This window comes from Myxocyprinus asiaticus, chromosome 14 (genome assembly GCF_019703515.2).
Source record: "Myxocyprinus asiaticus isolate MX2 ecotype Aquarium Trade chromosome 14, UBuf_Myxa_2, whole genome shotgun sequence".
NCBI lineage: Eukaryota > Metazoa > Chordata > Actinopteri > Cypriniformes > Catostomidae > Myxocyprinus > Myxocyprinus asiaticus.
Window position 1 is genome coordinate 39,751,099 of NC_059357.1, and position 21,905 is coordinate 39,773,003.

Consider the following 21,905-nt stretch of genomic DNA (forward strand, 5'->3'; position numbering starts at 1 on the left):
TATTGTGTAGGTCGCCCTCGTGCCACCAAAACAGCACCAACCCGCATCTCAGAATAGCATTCTGTTCTACAGAGCAGTTATCTGAGTTACCATAGACTTTGTCAGTTCGAACCAGTCTGGCCATTCTCTGTTGACCTCTTTCATTAAGGCATTTCCATCCTTAATACTGCCCCTCACTGGATGTTTTTTGTTTTTGGCACCATTCTGAGTAAATTCTAGAGACTGTTGTGTGTGAAAATCCCAGGAGATCAGCAGTTACAGAAATACTCAAACCAGCCCATCTGGAACCAACAATCATCCATGCAGTGCAGTGCATATAATCATGCAGATACGGGTCAGGAGCTTCAGTTAATGTTCACATCAACCATCAGAATGGGGAAAAAATGCGATCTTAGTGATTTGGACCGTGGCATGATTGTTGGTGCCAGATGGGCTGGTTAACGCATTATTTTATGCTGCCTAAATGTGACTTTTGGACCGTCAAAGTACTGGCACCCATGTACTTGCATTATAAGGACCCGACAGAGCTCTATCTTCTCAAAATCTTCATTTGTGTTCTGCTGAATAAAGACAGTCATACTGTACCACAGCTTCACAGCAGAAGGGAAGGAGAACACAGGGAAGCAGGTTTTTTCCAGGCTCAGGTAGGACTTTTAATCGGCCACTTCAGTGCTTTACAACTTCACAAACTCATCAGCTTCACAGGCAAGTAGTAACATAAACACATCAGCTTCACAAACATAAAAGATAAACGTAACAGCTTCAGGAGCACCGTGGCCTTCCTGTGCCAGGCTCTCTCTCTCCTCTGCTGGTGGTGTGGCTGCTTATATGCCGCTCTCCCCATGCTCACTGGAATTAGAGACAGGTGTTAAACATAATCTAGCTCAGGTACAAGCGCCCTTACTGCTTTCTCTCTCTCTCCGGACAGACGCTTGACCATACCCCCGCTGCCACACACACACATCTGGGATGGCATCAGTGAATAATTAGATAATTTTTGGGTGAACTTTTCCTTTAAGGACAAACTATAAACAATTGTATGAAAGAATTTGGCCTGCAGGCTGGTCGTTTGAGACCCTTTGTTTTAGTATACTGTATGTGGGCTTATATGTTTTTGTAGGGCCCTTGAGCTACATATTGGTGTGTCCATCATTATCTGACAGTGTTTGGGACTGCATTAGCAGGATCCTCTCCATCACTGTGATTTCACTGATAATGCAGGTCTGAGTGAAGCTATAATGACTGTTAGTGTGTTACTGGACTGATGCATTGATCCAGTGCTCATAAGTCAGGCTCAGTGGCTCTCTCATTATACTGATGACGAAGGGATGTATGGGGTGTGTGTGTGTTAGGTAGAGTGCATTGTACAGTACTTTAGTGCACATCAGAAATCTACCATAAGCTTTGAGTGTCATATTTTAAAGCATGATAAATCAAATCAAATAGAAGTTTTACAAATTAAATCTAGTTAAAACATCAGGCTTTTGTTATCATTTAAGTTAAGGCATCCTTAATTTAGCACAGTTGAAACATATATGAGTTTAAGGTTTATTTAGGAATGTTGTAAGTTATAGTTATTTTCAACTTAATCTATGTTTCACATTTGCGACCTAATGCTATGATTTTGCTGTATTGCTGAATTTGATATAATGTTAAAGTAACAGTTCTTCCAAAAATGTAAATTCTGTTATTATTTACTCATCCTCATGTCACTCCAAACCCATATTACTATCTTCTGCAGAACACAAAAATATATTTTAAAGAATGTTGAAATTGCTGATATCAATACAATAACAGTTGATACTGACTCACTTTAAAGCTTAAGAAACACCAAAAAGTGTCATAAAAGTAATCCATGTGACTCGTGCATCATATTCCAAGTCTTCTGAAAGCATTCGATAATTTTGTATGATAAACAGACCAAATTTTAAGTCGTTATTTACTCTCAAATCAAATTAAATTTATTGTAAACTCATGTAAACAGCGCACATATTCAATATGGCAACAGGTCACTTATGTGCATTACATAACCAAATGTTATGAAGTCATTACTCAAGAATCAGTGAAGTTTAATATTATTTGTCACCTATTGGATTTGTTCAAATGGTACTGGTAATTACAGTACACCCCAGTGTTGGAAAAAGTACTGTAAAACAGTAATCCTTTACAAACTACTAATTATTTTTATGAATTGTAATCCAATTACTATACTATGTAATCGAAAAAGTAATCACATTATTAATTACTCTACTTATACGTAACTTTTAAAAACTTTTAACAGAAAACAGTTTTTCCTTGCAGCAGATTCAAAAAGTTGTCTAGATTTCATTGTTGCACGCAAGTCATGGCAACTCCAGGGGTTTCAGATTTATTGGTTAACCCCATTCCTCTTCCCCTCTAGCCTCCTCCTCCTCCTGCTGCTGCTGCTCTGGATATTGATGAACAGACACAGCTCCAGATTGCAATGAGTCTCAGTAAGGAGGAGGCACAGAAGGTACTGCACCACCAGGAGTCACCCCTACACCTCGCTCAACCACCTACAGTATCTTCATTCATTTGCCTGTTGTCTAACAGTTTCAGTGACATGCATGTATGTTTTGAGCAACTCTGTTTGTACTAATGTTTGATTGTAACTCTTGATCTCTTTAGCCAGTGCTCGCTCCTGTCGCTGCCCTGGACATGGATGAAGATGCACAGCTCCAGCTGGCCCTTAGTCTCAGTAAAGAGGAACATCAACAGGTAGGACCCTGGATCATGGTTTGCATGGTGCCAGTTTTTCTGATAATTTCAGGATTTAATAAATAATTATTTCATTTAAAAATGTTAGTGCTGAACTATTCAAGAAATTATATATTCCCCTAACTACCATGCACATTAGGGTACCACCATGGTCAACAAGTATGGGTTTTTCAAAAAAAATATTGCCATAATTCCTGAATATGTGGTTACAGCACTGCAAAGTACCAATAATACTTATTTTTACTAATCTTATTTAACTTATAACCTTATAAGTTATTTTTGCTATTTCAGCCCCGTCAGTGTGTTTGGAATACATTTTTGTGAATTCCAAATTAACTTTGAAATAAATCATAGATTCTAATTATAAATATATTGTAAGGGGGTTCAGTGGAAAGGAGGAGGCGAGAACCGGCTTGACAACTTAAATAATAATTTAATGAACAACTTAAACAAAAACACACAACCATAAACACACAGTACAGCTGCCTGTAATTCTCTCTCTCTCGAACTGTCGTACCCGGGCCGCCTTTATCCCTCGCGCGCCCCATCAGGCTGATTGGGGACCGGGCGTGCGTCATTCCAGCCCGGCCCCGCCCTCCTCGGCTCTACACTCCTCCCGGCGTTGCCTCAGGCCGGGGAGCCCCCGGCATGATGTACATCCCCGTTTCCTCTCCGGTGGGTCATCCCCGCCTTCCTCGACCTGAGAGGAGACAGGAGGGGAAAAACAACAACAACAAAACAAAATAGGCAAGGGAAAGGCCAACACGGAGCAACAGAGAGAGAGGATAGAGAGAAAATGAAACTCACCGGTTCTCTGATGCGCCGTCACGTGGTCCTTGATCACTCCTCCACCCTCTCAGGCGGACGGCAGCCGCTCCTCCCCGGGTGGACCGGAGTCAGACCTCCGACCCCCAGTGGACAGAACGCCCCTCCGCGTTCCTGGCGTGCTGTGGGGACACTTCTCCACCCCTGGCAGCGGCCCTACCACTCCAGGCGGTCAGGGAGTCGCTTCCCTCCTCCCCCCGCGGACGGCGGTCTTCTCTCGACCCCTCCGCGTTCCCGGGGGACGGCAGGGCACTCCTCCGCCCCCGGCAGTGGCTCCCTCGCTCCAGGCAGTCGGGGAGTCCAGTCCCCACTCGCCTCGCGGACGGCGGCTGTTCCCCGCGTCCGGGTGGTCGGGCTACTCCGTCCCCCATCGGATGGCAGCGGCGCTCCCCTGGGTGGAGGCAGTGTCGAGGACTCTGCGACGGGAATCCCTCCTCCTTCCCGGGTTTCGGCACCAGTGTAAGGGGGTTCAGTGGAAAGGAGGAGGCGAGAACCGGCTTGACAACTTAAATAATAATTTAATGAACAACTTAAACAAAAACACACAACCATAAACACACACAGTACAGCTGCCTGTAATTCTCTCTCTCTCTCGAACTGTCGTCCCCGGCCGCCTTTATCCCTCGCGCGCCCCATCAGGCTGACTGGGGACCGGACGTGCGTCATTCCAGCCCGGCCCCGCCCTCCTCGGCTCTACATATATATTTTTAAGTCAATATATATATTTTTTTGTGCCATCCCTGTTACGTTCAAAATGAGATATCAGGGTTGAATGTTACAGGATTAGAGGAAAGTAAAAACATGGCAAATAATGGCCTCAGCTAGAAAATATAATTGCACCACACCACAATATTCATAGTCAATATTTTTGTACTTTGTGCTAGGAAAACATTAGGTAAAAAATAAAAAACTATCACTGTTTTTTTTCTGTTACAAAGTTTAAATATTGAGCTTGGTATAACCAATTGAAGTGTAAACAGTGAAATATTAAAAAAAATCTGTAAGAGAAACTTTTGTTTGAACTGAATGTCATCAAAAAGACTTTCTTGATGTCAGTCCCTCAAATATGATGTTAGAAAGATCAAACCATTATTTTAATTGGAAAATATCATAACCTAACGGGATTGAACAGAAAATGAAGAAAAATGCACAATGCTTTATAGAAATTGCTAGTGAAATTGTTATATTTTAATGTCTATGTAAAGTTTGTTTTTCCCCATTCCTAAAATCCAATGCATTTTTCAACGAAAAACATTTAAAAATACATTTAGCTTTTTATTATAAAATTGCTTTTGCATTACACATTAAACTTTTCGAAAGTTCTTCAGCTGTGATTTTTAAGGCACGGTCACACATACCTTTGCACGACTAAAATTCCGCGGGCGAAATACAATTATCTCAATTTCCTCATGCTGAATTCGCCTCGAGTTCAAGTTTGGTGAACTTTGCGTGAACTTTCGCCACATTGACCAATAGGAAGATGCTTGTTTTGACGGTGACCTCTGTGTGGGCAGTGCATTGTACACAACTGCACTGAATATTCACATTGGACAAAGATATAATTTAGTGGCAAGATTCTTTTCAACTTCATTCTTCCAGATTATAAAGTGCAGCATTAAAAAGAGGCTGCTTGACAGTAATTTTTTTGCTGATTTCACACACGCTCAACATCCGCACATGCCTTCTTCGCCCGTGGAATTTCGCCGTGCAAAGGTATGTGTGACTGCACCTTTAAAGGGATAGTTCATCCAAGAATGAAAATTCTGTCATCATTTATTCATCCTCATGCCATCCTATATGTGTATGACTTTCTTTCTTCTGCAGAAAACAGACAAAGATTTTTAGAAGAATATTTCAGCTCTGTAGGTCCATACAATGCAGTGAATGGTGACCAGAACTTTGAAGATCCAAACAGCAAATAAACACAAAATAAGAGTAATCCATAAGACTCCAGTGTGTAAATCCATGTCTTCAGAAGTGATATGATAGGTGTGGATGAAAAACAGAACAATATATAAGTTCTTTTTACTATAAATTCTCCTCCCTGCCCAGTAGGTGGCGATATGCACGTAGAATGCAAATCGGCAAAAACAAAAGAAGAAGAATTGAAACTGAAAGTAGGGATTGATTGTAAAAAAAAGGACTTAAATATGAATCTGTTTCTCACCCACACCTATCATATCGCTTCTGAAGAGATGGATTAAAACACTGAAGTCTTATGGATTTGTTATGTGCTTTTTTGACCTTCAAAGTTCTGGCCACCATTCACTTGCATTGAATGGACCTACAGAGCTGAAATATTCTTTTTAAAATCCTCATTTATGTTCAGCAGAAGAAAGTCATACACATCTGGGATGGTACGAGAGTGAGTAAAGGATTAGAAAATTTTCATTTGGGTGAACTATCCTTGTTATTATATCAGAAGTAATCATAAGGATACAAATGGGACACAAATGGCAAAGTTTCCTAAGAATGATCCATAAATATATTGAATGATTGTACCTTATTTAATTTCCTCTCCTAGAAAATAAGTCGTGGTTCTTACCACAGTAAATCTTGTCAACGGAATTGCTGATGAAAATGTTAATTGCCAAAGGGTTTTTTGATTTTGTCAACGATAACTAAGACAAGATGAAAAAGACACATCATGACGATAATTAAATGATTTTAATTAAAACACACTGTTGATGAAAATATGATGAGAAAAAATAACACTGCAAGATATTAAAAGTGCACAAACAGAAGACGAAACATCTAGAGAAATATCTGTTTTTAGAAGAAGAAACATTTAGAAAGAATTGATTCATATAATCCAATAATCGAGTATGTTGTTGATTTCCCCACTTGAGCTGCATGAACAGAAAGAGTTGCACACAGGTTAATTACCTTACTCAAACACATCCTATATATACATGGGATTAATCACTATATACATTATATAGAATATAACATATACGTAATATTACAACTTACATCTTCACAGACAATAAAGTGAATTAACAGGTGAACTTGAACTAACTTGAACGAAGTGCTAGTCAGGATGCGTTGGGAATACGCTCTCTAAAAATGTGCTACACGCAATGCAATATTTTAAATTGGCTAAAACATGGAAAATTAATAACATTCAGTTTATAAGTTAATAACAAAATATTAATTACAAATTAATAACAATCAATAACGATGAATAACAAGCATGAAGAATTCAGAATAAAGTAACTTCTAAAAAGTAGCTGATACTTCATTATTCATTATATGCTATTATTTCAGAAACTGAGGTTTTGACAGCAAGGACAGTTGTGTTTTGTCTATATCTTTTATGTTTAATACGTTATTAAAAGTATATACATTTTTCTAAACGTTTGAATATTTGATTAACTTTTAATCTGTTACAGTTTTTTTTTTATTTATTTTTTTATTACACATTTTTGTCATTTTGCACATTATCATCAATTAAAATGTTATTTTCGTTGATTAAAATTAAATGCCATTTTGGTCAGAGTATAACTGACTAAAATGAATGAATATGACGATGAAATATTAACAAAATGTTTGTCAAAAGACTAAAACAGTTTAAAAATGATCACTGCTTCTTTTACTGTAAAACTGCTAAAAGATGTTTGTCTTTGACATCTTCCTTGTCCACCTGGTCACTGCCTCTAGCATAGAAAATCCTGTGCTTTCAACAAGTCATTCTGACTTTCTTTCTCTCTCATTTTCTGTGAGATTTACGTAATAGCGGCTCTCACCGAGTCACTTGCAGTGAGGTACAGATTTTTTGCATCTTTGTCCTGATCAGTTGCACTTCCTGATGAATTCTGATGAGTTCTCACAAGTAGCTTTAAAAGAGTCATATCAAAATGGCATTGATCTTTTTGAATAAAAGAGTTAAAAATCTATACCTTTCAGAACTTCAGAACCAGAAGACCATTTATTAAAATGAAGCCGTAAAAATGGCTTGTTCTAAAATCCCAGGATTTGTGACGTCAAAAACCTGAAACATTAATATATGACAGTTTACCTGCAACTCTGCATCCTTTTGAAGAATCCCAATGTAAGAAACTAGCAGCTGAAGTTTATTTTTATGATCCCTGATCATTTCAGTCCAATATTAGCACTTATAAAATAATTGAACAGAGTGGCACGTTTTAGTGCAGATTATTCTGAGAACCTGCCAATATAATGCAAGCTTTGCAAAGAGGCGGTTATTAAAGAAAACGAAAACGGCAGTTAAAAACTCTTGGACGTGTCATTAAACCCGCAGCCTGCAGCAAAAAGCTGTTTCTCATTAGAGTCATTAGAGTCTTAAAGGCACAGCAGAAAAAAATGGGCATTTTCTCAGATAGCACACGTACATATCTGAGATGTCTGTTTTAGATTTTTTCTTCTGGAAAGCATCACAATCGAATTAACATCTGCTAAACATCTTAATAAGATCAGATTTACAAACATTCTAAATCATAAACATCTCAAAGACATCTGCTAAATGTCTTATTGACATCAGAGATATGTTTGTTGACATACATCTTCTAGGCGTATTTCAGATGAGCAAACAATGTAAAAAATAAGTCTTCCAGATGTAAACACACACATCAAATAGATGTCTGGGTGATATACGTGTGCTATCAGGGTTAATTCCAAGGCTCAGAGAGAGGTTGGAAAAAAAATATATGACTGTTTAGCGTATAGAGAGAGAGAAAACTTTACTAACATTATAAGTGGACCTCAGGGAGAAAAACTAAATAATAATAAAAAAAAATTATATGACCCCTTTAATTGGTATAACAGGATAGAATGGTGCCATTGAATAAAAAAATAAAAAGGTAATTCTGACTTTATATTTCACAATTCTGATTTTGTTGCAATTCTGATATAAAGTCAGAATTACCTTTTTTATTTTTTTCATTCTGTGGCGGGATCTTCCATAGGATATGGTTAGTTAGACATACATTAGTGCACACTTGCCATTCTATGTTTGAGATTTTTTTTTTCTAGTGGTTAGGTTCATAAACTTGTATTTAAAGTCTAACATGTCATTGTCTGTTGGTTACTAGGAGGAACGAAGTCGCCAGGGAGATGAGTCGCTGCTCCAGAAAGCTCTTGAGGAGAGCAAACGGGAGATTGAGGCCAAAGGAGGAGGAGTATGAGACAACTCTTTTAACTCTTGGCTATTAAAAAGCTCTCATTAATGAATCTGCTTGACTTGGTGCATGTATTTATTAGGAATAGTTAAACTGATTATAAATCTAGAATTTTAGGATGACAAATAATCTGTAGCCATTCCTACAGTAAACAAGAAGACAAGGATAAAAAATAGACCTAGGGTCTGTTCCAAAACTTAGTAAGCTGCCTTGCTGTCTTGCCTACATACTCTAGGCAGCTGTCTTCTATGGCAGCATCCTTACTGAAATGATGCCTCATAAGAGAGCGACTTGGAACACTCTACATAGGTGGCATCTCCACGATTATTCAAATAGCGCTCGTCACGTGCAGCAAACGCGAGACTCGACTTGCAATTGATTTCAATAGATGTGGCACGAGAGCAACGCTATACTCTAATGAGCATAAATACGCATAGTACACACACATTTTGGATGAAATAGTCAGTTATCTATTATATATATAATTTTTTTTAATCTATACTTTTTAGTATTGAATGTATTAGAACTATATTTATAGTCAGAATTTCTCTCGCTTCGTCCACCATCTTGGATGTATTTGGGAACATCCTACATCCAACATTCTGGGATGACCTACCTGGGGAAGGATGCATACGATGCTACCTTAAAATTAGTCCAAAACGAGGTACAGTTGAAGTCAGAAGTTCACATACACTTGGATTGAAGTCATTAAAACTAATTTTTAGCCACTCCACAGATTTAATATTAGCAAACTATAGTTTTGGCAAATCATATAGAACATATACTTTGTGCATGACACCAGTAATTTTTCCAACAATTGTTTACAGACATGTTTCACATTTAATTGACTATATCACAATTCCAGTGGGTCAGAAGTTTACATTTTCCAGAAAATTATGTCAAGCCTTTAGACAATTATACAATTAGCTTCTGATAGGTGGTGTACTGAATTGGAGGTGTACCTGTGGATGTATTTTAAGGCCTACCTTCAAACTCAGTGCCTCTTTACTTGACATCAGAGGAAAATCAAAAGAAATCAGCCAAGACCTCAGAAAAAAAATTGTGGACCTCCACAAGTCTGGTTCATCCTTGGGAGCAATTTCCAAATGCCTGAAGATACCACGTTCATCTGTACAAATCTGTACACAATAGTACGCGAGTATCAACACCATGGGACCACGCAGCCATCATATCACTCAGGAAGGAGATGCATTCTGTCTCCTAGAGATGAACGTAGTTTTGTGCGAAAAGTGCAAATCAATCCCAGAACAACAGCAAAGGACCTTGTGAAGATGCTGGAGGAAATAGGAAGACAAGTATCTACATCCACAGTAAAACGAGTCCTATATCGATATAACCTGAAAGGCTGCTCAGCAAGGAAGAATCCAGTGCTCCAAAACCATCATAAAAAATCCAGACTACAGATTGCAAGTGCACATGGGGACAAAGATCTTACTTTTAGGAGAAATGGTCTCTGGTCTGATGAAACAAAATGGCCATAATGACCATTGTTATGTTTGGAGGAGAAATGGTGAGGCTTGCAAGCCGAAGAACACCATCCCATCCGTGAAGCATGGGGGTAGCAGCATCATGTTGTGGGGGTGCTTTGCTGCAGGAGGGACTGGTGCACTTCACAAAGCAGATGGCATCATGAGGAAGGAAGATTATGTGGATATATTGAAGCAACATCTCAAGACATCAGCCAGGAAGTTAAAGCTCGGTCGCAAATGGGTCTTCCAAATGGACAATGACCCCAAGCATACCTACAAAATTGTGGCAAAATGGCTTAAGGACAACAAAGTCAAGGTATTGGAGTGGCCATCACAAAGCCCTGACCTCAATCTGATGAAAAAGCATGTGCGAGAAAGGAGGCCTACAAACCTGACTCAGTTACACCAGTTCTGTCAGATTAAATAAATTATGCTTCGGCTGAGGAGCACTATTTGTGTGATATAGAAAAATGCTGCCTATGTAGAGCTTCCTAAATAAGTTTGGATGATGCCCTAAAAGGCAACTGCCTATCTAGGCAGTAGACAGAAAAACAGCTTGCTAGGTTCTGGAGCAGAGTCAGTACTATTGTAAATTTAGGAAGCATTACTGATTGTTCTTTAGATTTGTCACTGTAAATTAAAATGTATAGCAAACTTGAGTTCAAACCCTCTTAAATGTGCAAGGTACTGTAGTGCAGGTAAATCACCCCATTGCAGGCTTGTTGTGAATACTTACATATGGATTCATACCGCATTGACCTAAAAATATCTCTTGTCTGAAAGTGCTATTCTGCTACTTCTCTCCTCTGGCAGTCTGCCATATTGGATCTTGTAGAAGTTTTTGCTCCAGTTCCTGATGCACCCTCTAGTACCCATCCTTGGGATTCATCCGGAGGTCATAGTGCCAAAGCCCAGGCTGGTCCTCTGAGGTCTGACCCCTGGGATTGTCTGGGTAAGAGCTCTGCAGCTACATGAAAGATTTGTTCTTCTGCACTAGTTAAAACCCCCATGTTTTCAAGGTGAAATTAATTAATGGTGCAAAGTATTATAAATAAATGTATTATTATAAATTTATTTTTTCATAAAAAAAGGTTTCAGAAATATGTTTAACATTATTCACACTGAGACAAAAAAATAAAAAAAATAATTAGTTATCCAAGGTAAACTTCTTATGGTATATTTCCACTGATAAGGACAGTTTCCATGTAACAAGTGTCCAGTAGGGGTGGGACGATTTGGTTATAGTACATCCAACGGAATAGTGAGATAAGAGGTTCACGATTCGGTATAATCTGGATTTGATATAACAACACTTAAATGACCAAGTATGACAGAAAAATGTTTATTTTTAGAAAAATGTTTGAGCAAAATGCAAATTATAATTTCTCATTAGAATTAAGTTCTCTAATACACAATATAAATTCTCAATATACAAATAAGAGTTTTTCATGTACCTTTCTCTATAATATAAGATCACAAACAAATAAAACTTCAAAAATAATTATATTCAGGCTAATCAGGTGCAGTACAAGCAATATAACTTAACATTATTATAATCACATTTTACCTTTGTGTAAAAATGACAATTCTACATTCTGTCATTTAATATTATGTTATGAAATTGCATATATAATAATGATATGAACTGTCACTGTTTGATTTATATAATGTGTACAATTTACAAGGATTAACAATAAGCTTACATTCATTTGTATAACAAGCGCTAAAATAGTACTGTCTCTTTAAGAGTTCAACAAACGTCTTTCGGGTTTATATTTATAAATATAAAAATATTAGGAATGTACATTCCTAATAAAGTTACAGACTCACTGGCGAGGGAAAAACTGGTGGTTTATTTACTTGCTAAAGCCATCAAAAACTTTTGTTGTTGCGTGACGCTGCATCCACGCCATCAGGTGTCAGTATAAAGTTCTGGATTTCTGTCATTTCGTTGGTGAAACATAAACAAAAAATGACTTAATGCACCTTTAAAGGTGCACTCAGTAATGTTTTCCTCATTAAAAAGTTTAAATTTTCCTAAAGACATGAGTTGTAATTTTGCAATATATGTATAAAATCATGATCACTCACATTAAACTGAAGACTTTAGTCATATCAGTAACCTTATAAAAGCTGTTTTATTCTACATGGAGAGGGTCCACACATGGGGGCTGCCATGTTAGAATCACATGACCAGATGAATACTACTCACTTAATCTCAGTAAACATCCTGTTATTTGACCCTTTCACTCATTGATTAAAGTAATCATGGCTGACTGTGAATACTAAATTTCTAGAATGGCATCTGAAACTGAAAACTATTGATTTTAAATTATGCTGCATCCAAACCACTAGGTGTCAGTGTAAGTCCAAGATGACACAAAGACAAAAGTTACTGAGTGCACCTTTAAGCATAATGAACATAAATTTGAACACATGCAAACTTTACATTACTTATCTTTGACCTTCTTATCCTGCCTTACTAATACCAACTCAACAAACCTTCTGGAATGTGTTCAAGCAGAGGCCAGCTCTTCAAGTCAGAGGTCTAGTAGCTCATGGATGGCACCACCTGCATCAAGTGTTCGATCCCAGCCTTGGTCACAGCGACAGCCGGCTCTTGACCCATGGGAAGCCCCTCAGAATGCCCCAAGTCCTGTTTCCAGGAATCAGACCTGGACCTCCCCTGCTCGTACCGGTACATGCACTTTTTTTGCAAGTTATTTTTAAAGTAAACTACAGATTTGATCAATGGTGATACCAGTAAATGAAATAAAAAGAAAGACACAAACTAAAGATGAACTGTGTGTCCTATATAAGTCCAACAATTTTTGATTTGTGGCAGAAGTTAACATGAAATCATAATTGACATTATTACATTTTTTTATACCCATTCCTGGTCTTGTTGGGAACAATTAATTGCTGCATGTTATTCCAGAGGAAAACATTTGTTTGTCTTTGTTATCTTTCATGAAGCTTCACCAATTAATCAACTTACCTTTTCGGCTAATGTCCAAGACCTCTTATTTTTCAACATCTCTTCTACAACAACCTGGCATTTGTCTAGTATAGAATGGCCACTTTACACAATCCAATCAATTCCTAATGGATAAAATCCTTTAAAATGTTTTTCTCATTGGATATTCTGTTTCCCTTGAAAATTTCATATTACTAAAGTATAAGTATTTGCAAATGCTGTTTAACATTGACTTTAAAGACCCCATTAAATGACTTGAAATGTGGAGTTTTCTTTCCTGTGTTGACGTATTTCCTATTTAAACCAGAAGATGGGATGGGACGGATCAACATTTTCTTTTGAGACTTTAATTCATGCCGCAGTCATGAACCATGATACTTGCTATTTCTAGAGGGATGAGGCATTCTCATTCTAGAGAGCATTTTATGAATTTGAATACACCCCTGAGGGTAAGATGTCATTTTGGTCCTTTTTCCTGGAAGGAACTGTGAATTTGATATGCGTATATCTGCTAAAAGTTAATTTAGTCAATTTTTAAGAGTACATCATCATATAGATCATTTTAAAAGCTAATAGACATGGACTAAAAGCCACAGAACTCCAATTTTGATTTAATGTCTCTAGGAACTGGAGTGGATCCCTTCTCTCCCCCAACAGTGGACGGACAAGGATCTATTGGCCCTCTCAAAACTCCTTCCCCTCGGGCAGGAAGTCCCTCAGGTATTAACAATGGCTTAGTTCTTCTAAACTGAATTACAATATCTTTTTGCTTTTAATCATTTGTTAATTTGATCTCAGTATTTATTTATTTTTTGTCACAGAATGTTGAAGCATTCCATTCAATGTGTTTTTATTCCTGTTTTCATTTAGATGACGATCTTTTTGATGAGGCTATGGATGGAGGTCAGGCAAATGTGAATGGCCATGGTAGTCCAGCGCTTTTCGATTTGTCTTCCTTGGGCAAAAATCTACCAAAACCAACTCCTCGAACCTGCAGCACTCCAGAGGCATTCCTGGGCCCCACTGCAGCTTCACTTGTCAACCTAGATTCTCTGATACCTTCCAACCCTCCTGCTAAGAACTTCAACCCATTTTTATCAGGTTAGAATGCCCAGCTTGTATGATTGACCATTGCTTAACTTATTGTTGTCATGTATGTCAAAGGGTTGGGTAAAATTCAGAATTTACTCCATTTCAAATCATGAGTTTTTTAATGAATTGACCACGCCCCATTGGATGTTGAATTGGAATAATTTACTGAATTGAAAATCAAAGAAATTCAACACAGTCACCCAATAGAGGGTTTTCATTAGTTCAGCAAGTTTTACAACAGAAGATAATTACTATTATCTTTCATTTTAAATAATAATGCCTATTTATTCCAGATAGTGGACCTTAGTGGACAAGGAGGGAATTTATTTTCTGAAATAGTTTTGAGTAACTCAATAGTTTTCTATTGTCTCACAAAACATTTTGTGTTCCCTTGCAGTAAGTTTTATATTCGCTTTGAATAGTTGTGGGTGTCCTGGCAATAACTCCATCCATCTCTGATGAAGATTTACTATGGTTTGACTGCAGTAACCGTATTTTAACCATGATATTTATAGTAAAACCATAGTAATAATACAGGAAAACCAAAACTATAAAACTATAAAAAACAAAAAAAAACAAAACATGGTTACAATAGTTTTACTACATTAACACTAAGGTTAATTTGTGGTACATGTACTATTATTTTAAAACCATGGTTCCTACTAAAAAACTTGGTTACTACATTCATGGTTTCTCTAGTTTTACTATATTGAAAAATGATTTATTTTTGTAAGGGCATGTTTTCCTTTTTTCTTTCTTTTTCTTTTCTTTTTTTTGTAGCAACCATCGTTTAAAAAACCTTAAAATGTATTTTTGGCATAATTCTTATATTACCATTGTTTTGGTTTTCCTGCATTATTACTATGGGTTTACAACAAATATCATGGTTAAAATATGGTTACTGCAGTAAAACCATTGTAAATTTTGAGGTTATTGTTTTACTACAAATAAATTGGTTCAACTGTTTACTGTGGTATAACCATGGTTAATTTTTGTAAGGGATCTGTAAAGCTATTGTGAGGGAATCCACACAAAACTTTTTGTGAGATAATGCAAAACTATTTCAGAAAATAAATTCCCTCCCTGTCCTCTGAGGGGCTCCATAATTCCTCCATAATTAAAATGTGGAGTATTTTTTTTTTTAAAGTCACACAGCCAGATTTTTTTTAAAAGGTTTTAATTTTGCCATACAGCACCATAACATGTCCGCCACACTGTTTTCAGATAACTTTTTTTTAAAAAAAGATTGATTTTAACATTTTAATCCAATGATTATGTAATACATCAAAGCACTCTGGGAAGGTGTTCTTCAACCAAGGCCCATAAAATAAAGGTTAATTTATTAAATACAATAAAGAAAATGTCTAAAATATATATATATATACACTGGTGGCATTTTATACATTCATTATTGATATAATCTAATGTTTCTGGACATGTACCCCATATGCTGTATAATAAAAGGTATTCCTGTAATTGATACTGAAAAATGACATGCATTTTTTAAAAATACTGTGATCCTGGTTCCCTGAAAGGAGGGATTGAGACACTGCGTCAGTAGTTGATGCTATTGGAAAATCCCCCCCAGAAGTGACAATCTCTGAAGATTATGTTTGGATTTGGAGGAGAGGGTCTCTGTTTCATGACGACATACATCAGTCACTATGCCAGTGTGTTACTGCATGATAATAAAGCACAACAAAGTCAGAAAAGACAAAGAAAGCACGAAAAAAACGGCGCACTGTTTCTCCCAGATGCAGTTGAAATTTAATCTAAGCACAAACGCAACATTTCGAGCAGCATCATCTGTTATTTAGTGGATTACTTGTATTAAAGGAGCTTCAGTTGTTCGTGCTTGTCATCGGTGTTGATATCAAACACACTAAAGAAGATCTGTGAAGCTCTTGTGTTTGTGTATGTATTCGCTTTTTTAAATTTTCCAATCGGACGGTTATTTCCTTTTCAAAGCCTCTCGTAACCGGGAAACTTTAAACTTTTGTTTAAGCGCAGCAGTGAGGGGTGGCGCTTCACTGCTGCCAAGACTCATACAGGATGGATTACTGTTTACACCACAGATGAAATCTGATCTGGTCACATGCGTTTTTGACCACATTCATATGTGGTTTTTGTGATCCTATCACAAAACGATTTAGACCCCGTTTAGATCTGTATTTAGGGCTGACCACATGTGATCGGATCACCTGAAACACATCTTAATATCAGGTGGAAATGGGCCTTAGACAAGCCCAGTCCGAAGTGTAAGAGACATGGACCGACAAGGCCTGAAAATCCCCAATAAGTTTAACCAAAACCAAACAGCTCCAACAACTCTACCAGCTCAGAACCAAGGGTGGTTGGGCCACTCTGGTCCAACCAACAGCACGGTTTTTCTGTCTTCTCGAATTTTGCACAACACTTGGTGTAGAATGATAGGGAACGCATACTTGCGTTTCACTGGCCATTTTCAGGGCCGTTAGACTGCGGGTAATGATGGACCTGAGTAACAGGGGCACTCACTGGAGGGGGGCCCACAGAAAGGCTTCATTGATATTCCATTATATTATCATTTGTTTTATATATATATATATATATATATATATATATATATATATATATATATATAGTAATAAAATGCTGTTGGTTGGAATAAAATGTTGCAAGACTCTGTTTTCCACCTGTAAAAATGGGGAGTTCCCCTATAATCTGCCTTGTCTCCTCCCATGTTAGCGACCCCCACCCCCCTCAACAAAAGTGAAAGTGGTCTGGTCCATCAGCGGCGCGCGGTTCAAACTGAGTACACATCATGATGTTATCTGCTTAGTCCGTTAATGTATCTACAGAAATTAATCCAAAATCAAACATTCAAAAGAAAAAGGAATGGAGAAAGAGCAGGAGGTAGCTGACAATGTATTTTTTTTAAAGAGTTTTTAACAGAAGAAAAGTGAGCCATACATGTCAGCATAGCTACTTATGTGAATATTTGTTTGATAAAAAATTACCATCAGATGTTTATCTATGATGCCTAACAGTTATTTTTTTTCCAGAATTCCATGAGCTACATGTGAAATTTTCCACATATTAAGCCACCAAAATAATATGTAAGGAACAAAATCATCTGTCATTATGCTCAGATGCCGTTGTCTATTTAAAGAGACAGTACTGCTTTAGCATGTGTTCTGAATATCAATGTAAATCATTGTAAATAGAACAATTTATGCTTGTAAACAATAAACATGTAACAAATATATATGCAAAACAATAAATGCAGTTTCAAGACATTTATTGATGGAACATAATGAATTTTACCATTTTTCAAAAGCTAAAATGCAACCAATATGATGAAAAACTGACAAAATATAATTTGTAAAAGTAATATTTTCAGATTATACCTAGAATTTATTTTATATTTAATTTAAATGGAAATTGTAACCAAAATATACCTAGAATCTGGAAACCTGTAACAATACCCAGGCCAGCCCTAGTTTTAAGTTAATTTTGGACCCTGTGTAAAAATCAGTTAGCAAGTTAAGACTTTCTAAAACTACCTGAGAGCAGAAATGTCTCGGGATAGACAGAACAACCTGGCACTCTTCTAATTTCAGAAATGTTATGGTGACTTTGCCAACAAGAAAACTCATGTATAATTAATTTTGTTAGAAGGCTTTTTTTTTTTTTAAATAATATTTAGCTTGATTCAAATAATATTTGCATTTGAAAATAAGAAGTTGTGAATTAGCACTGTTAAATATCCATCTGAAATGGTTATACTGGATATTATCCCCACCACAAGCCCAAATTGGTCAGGGGGCCCTAAAATAGTCCTGTGCCCAAAATTTGATGCTACGCCCCTGGCCATTTGTGAGCTAGCCCAGTGTAGCTTCAGTCGTGGAGCACCAGACACAACAGTGCATGGTCTCCAGGGAGGCAAATAGGCCCAACATGGTCATCAAGTCGAGTTTCATTCCCAAGAAAGAAACTTACCAACTGGGCACCAACACACTTTTCAGCTAATTGATTTTGAGATCCAAACACTCCAATGTGTGAGCAAAAGGTCCCTGTGCTCACATGCTTGTGCCTCTGACAGCACTAAAAGCAACCAGTTGTCAGTGTAATTCAAAACACGATGCCACGTAGACTCAGCGTTATAGCAAGCCGAGAGAAAAGCACTTTGACTGTCATGCGTGGAAAAAAAAACACACAATCAGTCTCAACGAGTGCTGCATGCCTGTCTGAGAGGCGTGGTCCACCGAAAAGCAATTCCATATCGTAGAGCGCATCTAAACGCGTTCAGTGAGAGACGCGGATATAAACACGGAGACAGTGTGCAACTGTGAATGCCGTCCGGGTAGCACACGATGATGGGATAACTGTACCCTACAGCAAGGGAGGGAGTCACTTACAGCAGTTATATGAACTTCTTTGAATTTCATTCCAATTTAATTCTACTTCCTTAATTTCAAATTTGAATTACAAATTCAGGAATTAAATTGGGGTTCTCAATTAAATTCTGAATGACACATAACCCTGGTGTTTAAAAAAGCATAATACTGTTATATTAAAAAAAATGTTTGCACTCTGTCCCATGTCTAGGAGTGAACGCTCCCTCAGCGACTAATCCATTCCAACATGAACAACAGCGTCTCACTCTTAATCAGATGCGTCCCAGTTCCACATCCCCTGTACCCACATCCCTCCCATTCAGTGGCTCTCAGTCCATGCCTGCCAGCAACCAGCCCTCCTCCCTGCCTAGTACCTTCACTCAGTCTGTGCATGCTCATCTGGAGATCCATGGGAACCTGCCCCAACCGCTGCTACCCCTGTCAACCACATACACACTTGGAGATCCAGACCAACACAATCAGAATCCATTCCTATGAAAGACCGCCTGACCAGACCCCAACAAGGCCTGGCACTATTTACTGGCCTTGAGATAGAAATTTTAACCACCAACTTGACTCAGCAGGAACTTTTTAAATAGCTTGGCTATTTTCACAACCTCCTGGTTTTGCTCTTTGTAGGCATTCTTAAGGGCCATTCACACATACAGTGATTTGCAGCGAGAATTTTTTTTCATAATAACTGTTTTCAAACTGGTTTCCCTAACATCTGATTCCTTGTCAAATTAGAATGACTTCTTATTATTAACCAGCTATCCACCTTTTTCCTGAATGCGGAAGTGTTCCACGATTCATAACGGAAGCCTGTTTTCGTTTTCCAGTCTCAAGTGTTTTCACTTGCATCACTTTTTTAGTGGATAATGTGATGTTTAGCATATTCAATTTGTAAAATTTGGCAAATAAAAAAAAAATGTGTGGCTCCATATGGCTGATACTTTAGCTTACTTTAGTAGTGATGACCGTATTTTGACAGTGCCTCACCGGAGATGCTAGATGACATGAAGAGATGGACCAAGGTTTGTTATGTTGATATCATTAACTACTTTGAGTCGTTATGCTAGCCATCGAGTTGATCCTGAAATAATTTTTACTCTAAATGCTTGTTGTTCTCCTTGATCACTTGTTTCTGTAGTTTTGTCATTGCTTCTTATGGAGACAGGTACTAGAAAACAGTCCAGGGGCAATCTAAATCATCATGGCACCACCTAATGGTTGCTCAGGGAAACTGTGGATACATCCCATTTAAGATCAGAAATTTCAAAAAGCTATGGCCAGTTGTGCGACCCACCAATAACTTTAGGGCATCAGCAGCAGAAACACCCACTACGACCAACAATACAGTTTCTCTGTGACCTCCAACGATAAAATCGCTTGATGTGTGAACACCCCTTCCATTGTAATTGCTGTATGTGTGAACGTCCACTATGCATTACATGACAATATAGAAGTATGCAAGCTTTATAAGAAACTACCAATAAATGGCACAATTTAAGGTTGAGAATTAAATATTTAATGTAACTCCCACAGAATGAATAACATCATACTTATTGTACATACTTATTATCACATTATTGTGAGAATTATTTGGAAAGAATAACACACTTGTTAGTCATACCATAAAACCCAATACATAACCAAGCACAAGTCCAAAGCCTCTCATGCATTTTTGGAATTATCCTATTGTTGATTTCTTGCACCAATTCCTAGCTGTGTTTTAGTGTTACTTTCTTAGCCTGGAGTATCTGATGACTTCTTGCAATGCTCTCCTTTAATTTACTTGAGATGACTGTTATCTGCAAAGTGAAATCAGTGATTGAGAGATGATTGAAATCCATCCAGAGAAGGGATGCCATTCTGAATATGGATTCTAACACCAGTATCTCAGATAAAAGGGACTAAGAATTTGGGACAAATAATTTATGAAGACAATTCTAAAGTATAATGATTTTATAATATTGGGCATTGACTGTTGAATGAATAGACTTCCAGCAAGAGAATGTACTTACTGTGGCATTCAGAATGAATCAATGCCACATACTAACAGAATGTAAGAATGTGAGACCGCTACACGTGATGGGTTGTACATGATTTTGCTCAGCAAATACAAGGATGAATATGAAAATGACATGTCTGCCTTTGCCTTATGTTTATTATGCACATATTGTACTCCAGCTATATTCTTTCCTACTATACTGTACACAACAACTTATTCTTTATTGGTACCATTTCCAACTTCTTAGAATAATAGTAAAGTCATCAAAACTATGAAATAACAGGTGGAATTACAAATCAATTATTTAAAATAATTTCTAGCATTTAAGAATAAACCTTTAGATCAAGAGGTTTTTGATATCATGAGAACCATACATTGAGTCAAGAGCGTCCAAACTTTTGACTGGTATCGACACATGGATAAGTGTTTGAATATCATCTGTCTAAATGTTGAGGGTTTTTTAATATCCTATCCTATTTTTTTAAATACATAATTCATTACCACAAGTTTAATCCAAGAGGACAAATTGGGTTTGTAAATCAACTCCTTATACCTCACAAAATAATCTTTATTTATAAACCATGACCAGGGCTGGCGGAATATTTTCCACAACTTACGGTGCACTGAGTGAAACAGCACCTTCTTAAAAAATTTTGACAATTTAGTTTATGCATTTCTTTTCCGCCAACAAAAATGTATCCAAAAGAAGCCAAAGAATCAAGCGCAACTCCACTCTTTGCACCACTCTTAATACTAGTAGCTTCTTGAGCTCCTCAATATGGGTTCTGATCGTGTGTTTTGCCACTTAAATATGAGATGTCTTAATTTTGGCACAAAACGGCACATCCCAGGAGAGTTGGCAACCCTACTTAATACTCTGCTTTGAACTAGTAGAGTTTAGTTCGTAAACGAATCACTGTTTTTAATCTGATCTTTAAAGTGAACAAATTATTCTTGTTCACTTCCTTTGTTTTGGTGTTTAACTCTATTAACCAATCAGTTGAGACAATGATTGAATGACTTGCTTATAAGAATCTCACTTGTCGCCATCTACTGGCGTAAATATGCAATTTCCAGAAATTGTCACTGAACAAACCATGGGAAAGAAATCAAAATGAGTAATCAACCACTATATTAAAAGTCACGAACACAGAGAAGCAGAGTGATACAAAATGTGAAGCGTCCCAGTGCTGCTGTACTGTTAAGGACCGTGTATTAATCAGCTCAGAGATTCTTCAAAATATGTTATAACTT

General features: G+C 37.4%; 1 protein-coding gene across 2 annotated transcripts in view; it reads left to right on the plus strand.

Moving 5' to 3' along the window:
* Positions 1–20,783, plus strand: part of epn3a (epsin 3a) — a 34,172-nt gene extending 13,389 nt beyond the window's left edge. The window contains exons 4-11 of one of the 2 annotated variants that reach the window (XM_051715889.1): positions 2,402–2,494; positions 2,650–2,739; positions 8,616–8,702; positions 11,006–11,144; positions 12,714–12,890; positions 13,794–13,889; positions 14,040–14,270; positions 18,852–20,783. In XM_051715889.1, the coding sequence (XP_051571849.1) occupies positions 2,402–2,494; positions 2,650–2,739; positions 8,616–8,702; positions 11,006–11,144; positions 12,714–12,890; positions 13,794–13,889; positions 14,040–14,270; positions 18,852–19,138 (1,200 nt within the window). In that variant the 3' untranslated portion in view covers positions 19,139–20,783. The remainder of the gene's footprint in view (positions 1–2,401; positions 2,495–2,649; positions 2,740–8,615; positions 8,703–11,005; positions 11,145–12,713; positions 12,891–13,793; positions 13,890–14,039; positions 14,271–18,851) is intronic. The other variant, XM_051715890.1, reaches the window with a different exon arrangement.
* Positions 20,784–21,905: the final 1,122 nt, after the last annotated feature.